The sequence below is a fragment of the Lithobates pipiens genome, unplaced genomic scaffold (assembly GCF_037356315.1).
Source record: "Lithobates pipiens isolate NorthernLeopardFrog02 unplaced genomic scaffold, aLitPip1_a1.2 Scaffold_3, whole genome shotgun sequence".
Taxonomy (NCBI): Eukaryota; Metazoa; Chordata; class Amphibia; order Anura; family Ranidae; genus Lithobates; species Lithobates pipiens.
Window position 1 is genome coordinate 192,730,477 of NW_027507790.1, and position 13,043 is coordinate 192,743,519.

Below are 13,043 nucleotides of genomic sequence, written 5' to 3' on the forward strand. Positions count from 1 at the left end.
TTTTTTTTTTTTTTATTATTTTTTTTTTTTTTTACTTACAGGTAAGCCTATAAGGCTTACCTGTAGGTAAAATGAATATCTCCTAAACCTGTATGGTTTACGAGATATTTCCTTTTCATGCAGCCGCTGATGTTCATGCAGCTCATGCGCTGTTAAGGCCCAGCTGTAGGTCCGGCAGAACTGCCAGACCTTGCCGGGAAAAAGAATCCCACGCGCACATGCGGGAGTGACGTATCGTGACTTCGGCAACTCACAGCGCCGGAGCCATGATACCTGGAAGACACGCCGAGGCAACATGTCCGCTCCCTTGGATCTGGTGTGATACCAGGGCCTCGTTCTAAGGTGAGTATTTCATAATGCATAATGTATTTCATTATGCGCGGCATACTAGCTCATTATGCATTTGCCTTACAGGTTTTTTTCGTAAAAAAAAAAAAGGTGCAGGTTTACTACCACTTTAATTAATTATACAAGCTACAGTGTCCAGTAAGCAAGACTGTGGGGGTAAAACTTCTTAAGTATAATACTTGTTTAAAAGTTCACTGATCCAGCTTGTGTAGGTTGGGGAGGGAGGAACACAGCAGGGGGAGTTTAGCAATAACATACATAATGTATGTACCATACCTGGTTGATGCCCCTGAAAGCTGGAAATCTCTATAGTAGACACAAATACCCCAGTTATCTCCACTGACTTCTGGCCTGTGCTGCATTCTGAATGCAGTAGGTTGGACAATCAGAATGAACATCTTTCAGAGAATGGTTTGCATATTCTGAATAAGTCCCCTTTCACACTGGGGCGAGAGTGGTGTCAGCGGTAAAGCGGTGCTATTTTTAACATCGAGAAAGGGTTAAAAACCACTGCAATGTGCCGCTACAGCAGCGCTATGCCGGTGGTATAGCCACGCTGCCCCATTGATTTCAAAGGGCAGGAACGATTTAAGAGCAGTGTATACCCTGCTATAAAGATCCTGCTAGCAGGATTTTTTTTTTTTTTAGCATCCTGCCAGCGCACTGCTCCAGTGTGAAAGCCCTCGGGGCTCTCACATTGGAGAGAGCAGTGGCTTTTTCAGGGCGCTTTACAGGTGCCATTTTTAGTGCTGTAGAGCCTCAGTGTGAAAGGGGTATTATTGTAAAGTGTTCTCTGATTGGATGAGGTGGGGGGGATGGTGGTGGTTGTTACTCTCTCCACCATGTTATTCACATAATTCAAAGTATTAACTGACTGGCACTCATGCCAATCTCCTGTGTTCAGAATGCAGCAGGGCAGCCGCTCAGTACAGGACCCAGAGGTAAGTGGAGATCACTGGGATAACGATGTCTTTTTCAGTAATTTTCAGCTTTTAGGGGCATTGGCCAGGTATGGTACAAAATTCTTATTTTTAAGAGTATTTTCTTTTTTTTTTTTTTTTTTAAGTTAGCTTTTCATTTTGCGCAAAGCTCTCAGTCTTTGTGATGTTTGAGTGTGAAAGTCAAAGCATCACACAAAGATTTTAGAGCCCAAAATTTGGTTTTATTCAGGCTGACCTCCTGTGTATACAATGCAGTGTGTCCACTTCAATGGTTTCCAGCTTCCAGGGGCATCGGCCAGGTATGGTATAGTGTTATATTGGTCCAAGCTGGAGCAATGTAACTGTATAATATAAGCACTGTTTGTGTGTTGGTAGACCACTACTGAATCAAAATAAATAAATAAAATAAACTCGTTAAATATGCACTTATCCGCATTTTTATTCTTCACAAAATCATATAGTATGGGCATAAGAGGTGGAATTTAGAGCAGTAGGCAACAAAAACACTTAGCACCTCTGTCCTTACTTAATAAACTACAGGTGGCCCTCCAGCTGTTACAGAACTACAAGTCCCATGAGGCATTGCAAAGCTAACAGTTACAAGCATGATTCCCACAGGCAGAGGCATGATTGGACTTGTAGTTCTGCAACAGCTGGGGGGCCACCAGTTTGACACCTCTGTCACCATTTCATAACAAAGTGGTCATTTTTATTCTATTATTGTTGGAATAGGACATGGAAATTTGTGCTGTCCAGTTTTGTTCTCTTTTACCTTTTCTTGTCTGCCCTCCGCTGACATAGTTGTACCGCCTCTATCACAGCATGCTATCTCGTGTTCAGAGATCACGCCAAGGTCAAGCCAGGTATTGTCTGGCAGGATTCATGTTTCTCAGCCATTTCCAACAGTCACATTCATTCTTGCTGCTCCTTCGTGCCATTGGCAGCCTGTCCTGTCTGTCTCCCATAGCTCAGGATAATTATGTTTAACAGGCTGTCAACGGCCCCAATTCGTTTCGATGCAGACAGAAATAGCCATTATGTAACACTTTCATCTAATTTTTTCTTCTTTTGTTCATCTTGACGGAAATCCTAAATTACAGTTATAGTGATAAAGATGCATTTCTATCATAAATGCTGCAATAGAGTGAAGCACTTATGTGTGTATTCTAAGATGATAATGCCCACATTCTTCCCAGAGTTATAAAAGCTGCTAAAATGGAAGCTATCTTCTCTCTTCCCCCCCCCCCCCCCCCTTGAAAGTTATTAAAAGCATAAATTAAGCCAATAAATGAATACTGTACATAGTTCATGCTTCAGTGTTGTATTATTGTCCACAGTGACACCTACAGGCAGGTATGTATTACTGCCATAAAACTAAAATTGTAATGTGTTGCAGCTTATCAATCATATGTGGTGGCTGCATTAGTTTTCCTATTTTAGACTTTTTCCCCTCTGTTTTCATCTGGTTATCTAGGCCAGTAACACAGTTATATTAGAGTGCCCCCACTGTGGATGAAGGAGCACAGGGGGCAGATTCAGACAGCAGCAGGGGTGGATTGACAACTCATGGGGCCCCCAGGCAATAGGAGACTATGGGGCCCCCAGGCAATCAGACATTAAGGGGCCACACAGTATACAATCACACAGTATACACAGACATGTTTCTATTGGCTGAGAAGGTACTGGAGAGGTGGGGCAGCTGTAATCTTGGGATTTTTAGACCAAAAGGATGTCGGTAAGGGACATTTCAGAGACAGATGTAAATAAAACATAGATTTGTACATGCTGTCCCTGGTTTTTCTGAGGCTGGCAACCCTGATGGGGCCCCCTAGTGGCCCGGGACCCTCAGGCAGTGGCGGAATGGTCAGTCCGTCCCTGGACAGCAGCATTGCCAGTCTGTGGGGAGGGGAGTGTTTAATGTACTAGCAGATTTATATACACTAAAATATTGAAGGCAAACTCCAGCTAACACTTTATAAGCAGTCACAGCAGTTTTTCCTCTTGCAATAAAGGTTTCACATAGATAAAACTGATCATTGTAAGCACCACTGCTAGTGTGGAATGGTTTTTATCATCCCGGTAACTAATACATCTGCAAGAGAGCTGGTTCTCTCAACTACTTGGGCCAAATCACCAGATGAAAATATAAGCAAGCATGCCAAAAAAAGAAAACTAATGCAGCCACCATATCTAAGAATTGGTAATCTGCAATATAAGAAATGTTTGCTTTTGGGTTTAATAACACGAAAGTATAGGTTCACATTAGTGCTGCTGAGGCATTTTTTGGTGCTTTATTGTAGTGCAATTTCATGCATTTTCGGTACATCTTTTTATAGTAGACTGGATGCTATACGCAAACCTATGCCCAAATGCACTAAAACGCATGTACATGCAGTTCTCCCATTGAAGTTTATGGGGTAAAAAATGCACTGAAAAAAACACTTGCACCTTTTTACAAAACAAGCTGCAGCTGTGCCGCATTGATGTGAACGGAAACCATAGAGAATAATGTAATCTTCATTGTTGTGCAGCGCAACAGCAAATGCATGGGCTTATGCTTCGTACACACAGTTGGACTTTCCGGCGGGAAATGTTTGATGTGCGCTTGTTGTCGGAAATTCCAATCGTATGTATGCTCCATTGAATGTTTGCCGTCTGAATTTTCGACAACTGTTTGAGAGCAGGTTCTTAAAGGTGCCGACACCAAAACTTGTCGGAAATTCCAGACGTGTGTACACAATTCCGAGGCACAAAAGTTCACGCATGCTCAGAATCAAGCAGAACAGCCGCACTGGCTATTGAACTTAATTTTTCTTGGCTCATCGTACATGTTGTATGTCACCATGTTCTTGCCAATCGGAATTTCCGACAACATTTGTGTGACCATGTGTATGCTAGACAAGTTTGAGCCAACATCCTTTGGAAAAAAATCCATGGTTTTGTTGTCAGAAAATCAGATTGTGTGTACAAGGCATAAGAGTAAGCATGTCGAGACAAAAATAAGGGCGCTGCCACTGCAAACTTGTTTCTCAAGCTGAAAGATTCTGGGCTGTGCCTGTCCTTTTTGTTATTGTGCCATCCTGACTTGGAGCAGGTATTAAGCCTGTGTCTTGACCCGCTTGCTTGTTTGGGGTCAGTGCCAATGTAGTGAGGCAAGGATGAGGATGGCAACTCTGCTAATTGCACCTCTAAAATTAAATTGGCAATGGCAGCTTCAATAGTTCTATCTTGATATGTTACAATCCTCAAGAAAAAAACAACAAAAAAACTTGGGCTTACAATAGTTCACACCTAATAATACATAATTAATAATACAATTTGCTTAGTGCAGGGCTTGACTAATTTGCTTTGAATCTGGGAACCAACTAAAAAAGTTAGGAACCAGTTTTTTAAATCAGCTGCCCAGCACCCGGAACTGCATGTCCGAGGCATCGGGCAATAGGAATTGCTCACGCCTGGTGCCAAACCAAAAAAAGACCAAAAAATAAAATGAAAATTTTTTTTAGTTGCAGTTATAAAATTGTACAAATATGTAATTTTTCTACTTTAATGTTGTGTGCTGATGAGGCTGCACTGATGTGCACTGATAAGAAGGCACTGATAGGCGACACTGATGAGCACTTATGGGCGGTACTGATGAGCAGGCACCGAGATAAGCTACACTGATGAGCACTTATGGGCAGTACTGATGAGGAGGCATTGATAGGCAGTACTGATGAGGCACTGATGGGTGACACTGATGAGCACTTATGGGCGGTACTGATGAGGTACTGATGGGTGACACTGATGAGAACTTATGGGTGGTACTGATGAGGAGGCACTGATAGGCGACACTGATGAGCACTTATGGGCGGTACTGATGAGTCACTGATAGGCTACACTGATGAGCACTTATGGGCGGTACTGATGAGTCACTGATAGGCTTCACTGATGAGCATTTATAGGCAGTACTGATGAGGAGGCACTGATGGACAACACAGGTGAGCACTTATAGGTGGTACTGATGAGGAGGCACTGATAGGCTACATTGATGAGCACCTATGGGCAGTACTGATGAGGAGGCACTGATAGGCGACACTGAGGAGCACTTATGGGCGGTACTGATGATGAAGCACTCATGGGCACTAATAGGTGACACTGATTATCAGTGGCCTAATTATCTGTGTACATGTCACCTTTCACTCCCCATCGGTAAGGAAAGAGATCAAGTATGCAACTGCAACACCGGCACCCTGCTGTCAAACTGGGAAGGAGATGTTGGAGGTGGACGACAGCGAGGTCAAGCAAAGGAAGCCCTCAGTCAGAATGGCCGGCACGGTGCACTCATCACAGCCCCGCCCACCTTTGGACGATAACGGTTCCCACAAACTAATGCTGTATCCCGTTCCAGCAGGCCGCAAAGCTGCTGCTTCAATTACCGACCAGCCCAAACTCTCAGTCCGTGCACCCGGGGGTGGAGGCTGCATGGGGAGACTGAATCCAGACCGCTGCTGCAGTGTAGCCCCGGCACCAGGACACAGACACCTGGAATTTTTTGAGCCCTGGCTTAGTATATCAGTATCTGGAATAAAGTAACAAATCGCTGTGGGTAAAACCATCTGCATTGTCGAGGCAGCACAGTATCTACTCCTTTAGCTCCAAGCAGTGTTAATTTTGACGTCAAATTTTGATTTCGTTTTAGTCATAATCTTGTGACTAAACTGTTTTAGTTTTAGTCGTATTTTAATCAACTAAAATAGTATTATTTTCATCAATATAAATATTTTCGTCAATGAATTTAAGACTGACTCCAAGTACTTACTATAAAGCTTTATACAAAGATGTTGGAGATTTCCAGCTGCAAATCACTGAGCAACAACAGAATTGCCTTTATCCTCTGTACCTTGAATATTTGCTAGTGACTTTATATATACATACATATATTTATATTTTATGACTGGTTTTGAGGATATGCCTTAGACAAACAATCAAAGACCAGATCTTACTAATCTGACCTCTAGGTGTGTAACTATTACAGGCCACATAGCAGAATGTGATATCCCCTGGGGACTTGTGTCTGCATAACCTGGCAACATCAATTGCAACAATGCTTTAACCCCTTGCCGACTACCCCGCGTATATATGTACTGTGGGGCAGCGGCTCCTACAGTGCAGAATCACGTACAGGTACATGATTATGCACTTCCAGATCTGCAGTGCGCACACATCCCGCCGGCAACCAGCTCCCACTGTAATTGGACACATCGGGAGCCAATCAGTGGGTCTGGCGGACCTGATGTCCGCCGGGACCCTCCAATCATTCCCGACAGAGGCATGTAAACAAGGCAGATCGCCGTTCTGTGACAAGGGAAGACTAAGATCCTGTGATTCTGCTAAGCAGGAACATGGATCTTAGTCTTCCCACAGTACAAGCACCCCCCACAGTTAGCAAGCACTCCCTAGGGACACATTTATCCCTTTGATCGCCCCTGATGTTAACCCCTTACCTGCCAGTGTCATTAGTACATTGATAGTGTATATTTTTAGCACTGATCACTGTCACTGGTGCCCAAAAAAGTGTCAAAAGTGTCAGTGTCCGATTTGTCATCCACAATGTCAGTCCCCACTATAAGTCACTGATCGCCGCCATTACTAATACAAAAACAAATTTCATAAAAATATTTCATAGTTTGTAGACACTATAACTTTTGCGCAAACCAATTCATATACGCTTATTTGGATTTTTTTCCAAAAACACATAGCAGAATACATATTGGCCTAAACTGATATAAAAATGTGATTAAAAAAAAAAATGATTGGATGTGGTTTATAGCAGGAAGTAAAAAAATAAATAAATAAATAAAAAAACCTGCTGAGGTGATCAAATACCACCAAAAACAAAGCTTTATTTGTGGGGGGGGGGGGAAAAACGTCAATTTTATTTTTATACGGCTATGCACAACCACGCAACTGTCAGTTAAAGTAACACAGTGCTGTATCGCAAAAAATGGCCTGGTCATGAAGGGGGGTAAACCTTCCGGAGCTGAAGTGGTTAAATCATCTGAACATAATTGATAACTAAATGAAGGACAGATAGCAGGCGAGCAATTAGCATAGTCAGTACACTACTAGGGACGATTGCTTTGAATATAAGTTGCCAGAAAAGAGGGGGCAACAGTGCAGGAAATTAACGTGTACTATTGGTACACTAATGCCCCGTACACACGGTCGTCATTTTCCGACGGACAAGGACCGATCGGATTATATTGTCGGAAAATCCGATTGTGTGTGGGCTCTATCAGACTTTTTCCTTCGGAAATCCTGATGGAAAAGGTTTGAGAGCTGGATCTAAAATTTTCCAACAACAAAATCCGATCTGACTTCTTCCGATCGTTTGTAGAGAATTCCGACGGACAAAGTGCCATGCATGCTCAGATTAAATTACAAGACAAACGCTATTGGCTACTGGCCTCTACGTAGTCCAGTCGTATGTAATGAACGTCACCTCGTTCCGAACGATCGGATTTTCCGACAACTGTGTCCGATCGCGTGTATGCAAGACAAGTTTGTCACAAAAGCCGTTGGAAAAAATCAGATGGATTTTGTTGTTGGAATGTCCGACTGTGTATAGAAGGCATAAGTGTAAAGTTTTCCATGAATTGATCTTTCCACCAAGCCCCCCAAGGTCTTATACACGCCTATCCTAGCTCCTCAGAGATATTCTGCATGGAACCACTGGGCACTGATGTAGATTCTACCCAATGGGCTCCTCTTTTTTTCTACACATCTTCAGAGCAACATTCATGACTTTCTATGGAGAAACTGTTCACTGCTGGGAAACATAATAGGTGACCTCTCAACAGAAAAAAAAAACAAGCTTCTCCTGTGCATGTAACTGCTATCGCTATAACCTTACTGAATTGCTTAAACCTGATTTATAGTGAGCTGTGAGATGCAGCACATTTCCTGCATGCTATTAAAGGACATATATAAGTGAAATATAAGAACACTGTCTGAGATTGCTTTGTGTAGCCATTATGGGCATGCAGCTGGTTTTACCTATTGGGCATTTTTTGTTTACACAAGGGACTCACCTTTCAGTTATATCTGTCACATACTGTGATCCTTTCTGCATTGTAATGCAATCACTGGTGAGAGAAGTCTGAAGAAAACCATTGCATTCTTTGGAAAGAGCTACACCACAACCAGTAGTGTGTTAGCTGCACAAGGTTCTGATTACATGCTGCCTGTTCATTCTGTTTCTCTCACCCCCAGTGCAAAATCTAGTAAATGCTGTGCAGAGACGCCAGTAACATATTTTCTTCTATTAACTCCTGTCATTGTACTGGTTTGCTTATTGTATGCCCAATTCAAAATTAAAGGGTGATTCTGACAGCCTACTTTTAATACATAAGCCCCATATTGAGGAGGTATGGTAGTATCTTCCAGAATATCATATTTCTTTTTTTTTCTGCTTTCTAGGTGGTGCCTATGAGGTGAAGCAACATCCCTTCTTTTGTGCCTTAGACTGGAACAGCTTACTGAGACAAAAGGCAGAGTTTGTCCCACAGCTAGAGTCTGAGGATGATACCAGCTATTTTGACAGTAAGTAGGAAAGATTGTCTATTGTATAATTAGTTGGAGGCTAAAAGGTTTTACATAATGCTTTTGTTGCGTTCTACAATGTCTGTCCTATACCACTTGCTTGCTTATCGCTCATTAAGGATTTTATACTGTGTATGTGCAGACATTACACACTAAGAGGAGTAGTGTCTGAATTGACTGTATTCTTCCCTAATAGGGATGAGCTCAGGCGTGTTTGCATGCTCCACGTCCAGAGCCCGCCAGGAGGTCGGCGCAGCGCTGCACTAATCACATGCAGTGAGACATTGCCCGATCTCTGCAATGTCTCACTGCCTGCGATTAGTGCAGCACTGCGCCGACTTCCTGGCGGGCTCTGCTCGTGGACCATGCGTACACGCCTGAGCTCATCCTTATTCCCTAACACTTAAATTCCCACAAATCTTTGACATCTCATCTTGTAGATAAATATCACTGGGATTAGTGTGATAAAAAAAATGAGGAATTCCAATGTGACATATTTTTGTACAAATCAATTTATGTTGCATGTGTAGCGGCCATAACCCTTGGCAGGGCAGCCTTAACTTTTGGGCTTACCAGTTACCTCCGCTTGGCTGGTTCTTCCGCGTCTAGGGGTTCCCAGGGTTGATATCCAACAACTTTGGACGCTGACAACAATAAAGTCCTTTTGAAAGGTTTTTATTTGCAGGGGTAACATCCAACAACACAGTCTCATATGAGAACAGAAGGCAAGGGTGAAATAACTCAGGCACCTTGAACTGCAGATATAACAAAGTCTCTAATACCACCCAGAGAGTAGCCAATCACAGCTGGGCACTTCAAGGCTTAACAAATCTCTAGCCAGAGATTATGGCAATCAGCGCTTTGACTCAGAACTTGTGAAATCTCTGACCATGAACAGGAACCTTTTTCCTCAGTACCTGGAACGTTCTCGGTCTCCTTTGACAGTACTGGAAAAAGTGTGAATTCGTTAATGTCCTTCACAACTCAGTAATCAGGCACTTCTCAGGATGCTAGATTGTTGGCCCTCCTCCGAAGAGTCCTCCTCCGGTCACTTGCACGAGCTACAGTGCCCCTCAAAGCAGAGAGCACACCCGGACGCCTTGAATCCTCCCTCAGTTACTTTGCCTCAGACCAGCCGGTTCCGAGACTCGGGAACAGATGGATCCTTACCCCAGACCAGGCAGGTTTATTCGGGTTAACCAACCGAACGCTCCGTTGACCCCTCGCGGGGCTATCCCAATCCAGAATCAGGAACAGACCGCTAGGGCCTCACGAACGAGCCACCCGTAACACGCAGCACAGTGGTGTAGTGGTTAGCACTCTCACCTAGCAGTAAGAAGGGTCGCTGGTTCGAATCCCAACCACGACACTACCTGCCTGGAGTTTGCATGTTCTCCCTGTGCCTGCGTGGGTTTCCTCCGGGTACTCCGGTTTCCTCCCACAATCCAAAGACATGCAGGTAGGTTAATTGGCTTCAGTCAAAAAAAAATAAAAAAAATTGGCCATAGTATATGAATGGGGACCTTGGATTTAGGGTAGGGACCTATGTGAGTGTGCAATGTACAGGGATAGGGACAATTGTAGACACTCAGGTTGAACTTGATGGACTGGTGTCTTTATTCAACCTAACTAACTATGAAACTAACTAACTATGAAACTACGTGACCTCAACATCTTAAGTACCCCTCCCCAGACTCCTCAGCAGGGCCCGGCACACCCACTGATTGGCTCAGAGGAAGCTGATACCCAAAACGCCCAACCAGGCCTGGTTCTGGCCTGTCATGTGCACCTCACTGTACACATGACCAGGCAGAACTCTAACGCAGCCCAGCCAAACTGATGTCAAAGTTAACCTACATAATTAACCCTCAGAACCCCATTACTGTTCTAAGGCAAAAACTAAATTTACACATGAATGACACTTTGTCCAAAATGTCATCTGCTACACATGTATTTCCAATGCTTGTATACTACTGACAAATTACACAGTCAGTGTAATAGTGGCATAATTTTTCTGAGGTTCATGTAATTAGTTCCAATAGTTTTGGTGCATAGCAGCAGACTGAAGAGTTTAAAACTGGTACACAGATATGCGGCTAATAGTGGCAAAGGAAAAAGCATGTTTTTGTGTTGGTGTCACTGAAAGGAAAAAAAGTGTTCTGGCATCGGTGGTGTCCCTGGAGGGTAAAATGCCCCATTGCTGTTAGTTTGAGGTGGACTGATTGCCATCTATACCAGTTGGGGAGGAGAACTGGGCTCTGAGGGTGCATGGAACTAAAGGGCTCTAAGGGACTGAAAAAGCTTGAAGGTCTTGTTCAGGTGTGTGGCTATCAATACTGCTGTTTTGACAGGTGGTGAGGGAATGATATTGCATGTACTTATGCAGCCCTATTCGTGGTGATGTGCCATTTCATTTTTGTCATGTCTACAGCCCTGAGCAGTTGTAGTTTGAGTTGGGGGGGGGGGGGGGCGTAAAACAATGGTTTTACCCCCCCCCCCCAAGCTGCAGAGGCAATCATTTGTGGGTATGGATGCTTTGTATCCTGGCAAAAGAACCCCACTGTTGACATCGTGGGCAGTACTGCCCAATGATGAATACAACCCATTTAAATGCAGCCAATATTAAAATCCTATAACTGAACCATGATGAAAGCTATAGATCAAATTTTGCACTAGAACAATGCTAGTCATGGCTAGGGCACATGGAAAACAGTCAGCATTAACCATTTTGAACCCTCATGCTGGTAGAATTAATAAATAGATGGGAAGGTCTGGAGGAGAGGGAGGGGGCTATCTCAGCTAAGCACACCCTTCTGCCGGCATGCCTGGACCTGGATGGATTCCAGGAAGTAAATGCTACATGAATCATCTGCCCTTACTCAAGATGGCCATGGCTAGAAATGTTAGGGAGGTTCTAAACAAACTAAAGCATAGAGACATGGATGGATGAGAGATTTTGCTTAGAATATTAAAAACAAATAGTGTTTTCAGTTTGTGGTGCTCAGATACAGTTTAGCTCTGCTTCAATATACACAGTCTGGGCACAGGTGAACTTTAAGAAAGGAAGTCACAAATTTGGACAAGCAGATTTTGATAAAGTAGCAAAAGGTGGCCAAAACATTCTAATATAGTGTAAATTAGAGGGGTGTTTTCTTAAAACCAAGGAGATTTAAATGTCTTTGTTTCCATAAAAATTACACACGTCTATGTATCGTTACAAGTTTTTTATTTATTTATTTTTTTCAACTTTTTTCCCTCTCCTTATCAAACTCGCCAGGCAATAATATTGGGTGAGAGAACCCAACAAAGGTGACCAAGTCACCCTCCAGAAATGGTGGGCCAGGAGATGTCAATGGAGGTTGGGGAATGATGTATGACTGTTGTCTGAATTGAGTGTAACCTGGACCTGAAAGTTCACCTTATTCCTGATGTTACCTTTATTTGCAACCGTCTTGTTGGGCCTGTTGTAGATTGCATTTTTATTCTTTTATCTTGCTCAACTCAACCCTTTCTTTTCCACATAAGTATGTAGACTTCTGTATGTTGACCTTTTATATTTGTATTACTTTTTAGCCCGGTCTGAGAAATACCACCATATGGAAACAGAGGAGGAGGATGATACCAATGATGAGGACTTCAGCATGGAAATCAGACAATTTTCATCATGTTCTCATCGCTTTTCTAAAGTATGATTTTGATCCTGGCTGTATAGCTGCATTGCTAACATGGAGCCTCTTGTTTGAAGTTTGACTTGGTGAAGATGTGACCATTGTTTTCAGATGCGCCAAAACTCTTAGAGGTTGATTTACTAAAGTCAAATATACTGTGCACTGCAAGTGTAGTTGCTCTAGATCTGAGGGGAAGCTCTACTGATTTCTATCTTCCAATCATGTGCAAGTAAAAATGCATTTTTTTTTATTTTCTTTGCGTGTGATTGGGTATTCTTTGCAAAGTGAAGCTTTATCTCATTTACTAAGCTCTGGAGCAACTGCAATTGCAGTGCACAGTATATTTCCCAGTATATTTCCCTGTAGTAAATCAACCCCTTTATTTCTAAAGCCCCTTTCTCAAGGGCAATCTGAACAGTTCTGCCTGTCAATTTTTCAGGCGGACCTGATTGGACCCTCCAGTCTCTTCTATGGAGCGCCAGATTCCTGCCACCATCCAATC

At 43.1% G+C, this 13,043-nt stretch overlaps 1 protein-coding gene across 6 annotated transcripts in view; it reads left to right on the top strand.

The window, feature by feature from the left end:
* The window catches only part of MAST4 (microtubule associated serine/threonine kinase family member 4), an 831,319-nt gene that overhangs the window by 789,548 nt on the left and 28,728 nt on the right, over positions 1-13,043 (top strand). For all 6 annotated transcript variants that reach the window (XM_077462654.1, XM_077462655.1, XM_077462658.1 and 3 more), the window contains 2 exons: positions 8,751-8,873; positions 12,447-12,559. In XM_077462654.1, coding sequence (XP_077318780.1) covers positions 8,751-8,873; positions 12,447-12,559 — 236 coding nt within the window. The remainder of the gene's footprint in view (positions 1-8,750; positions 8,874-12,446; positions 12,560-13,043) is intronic.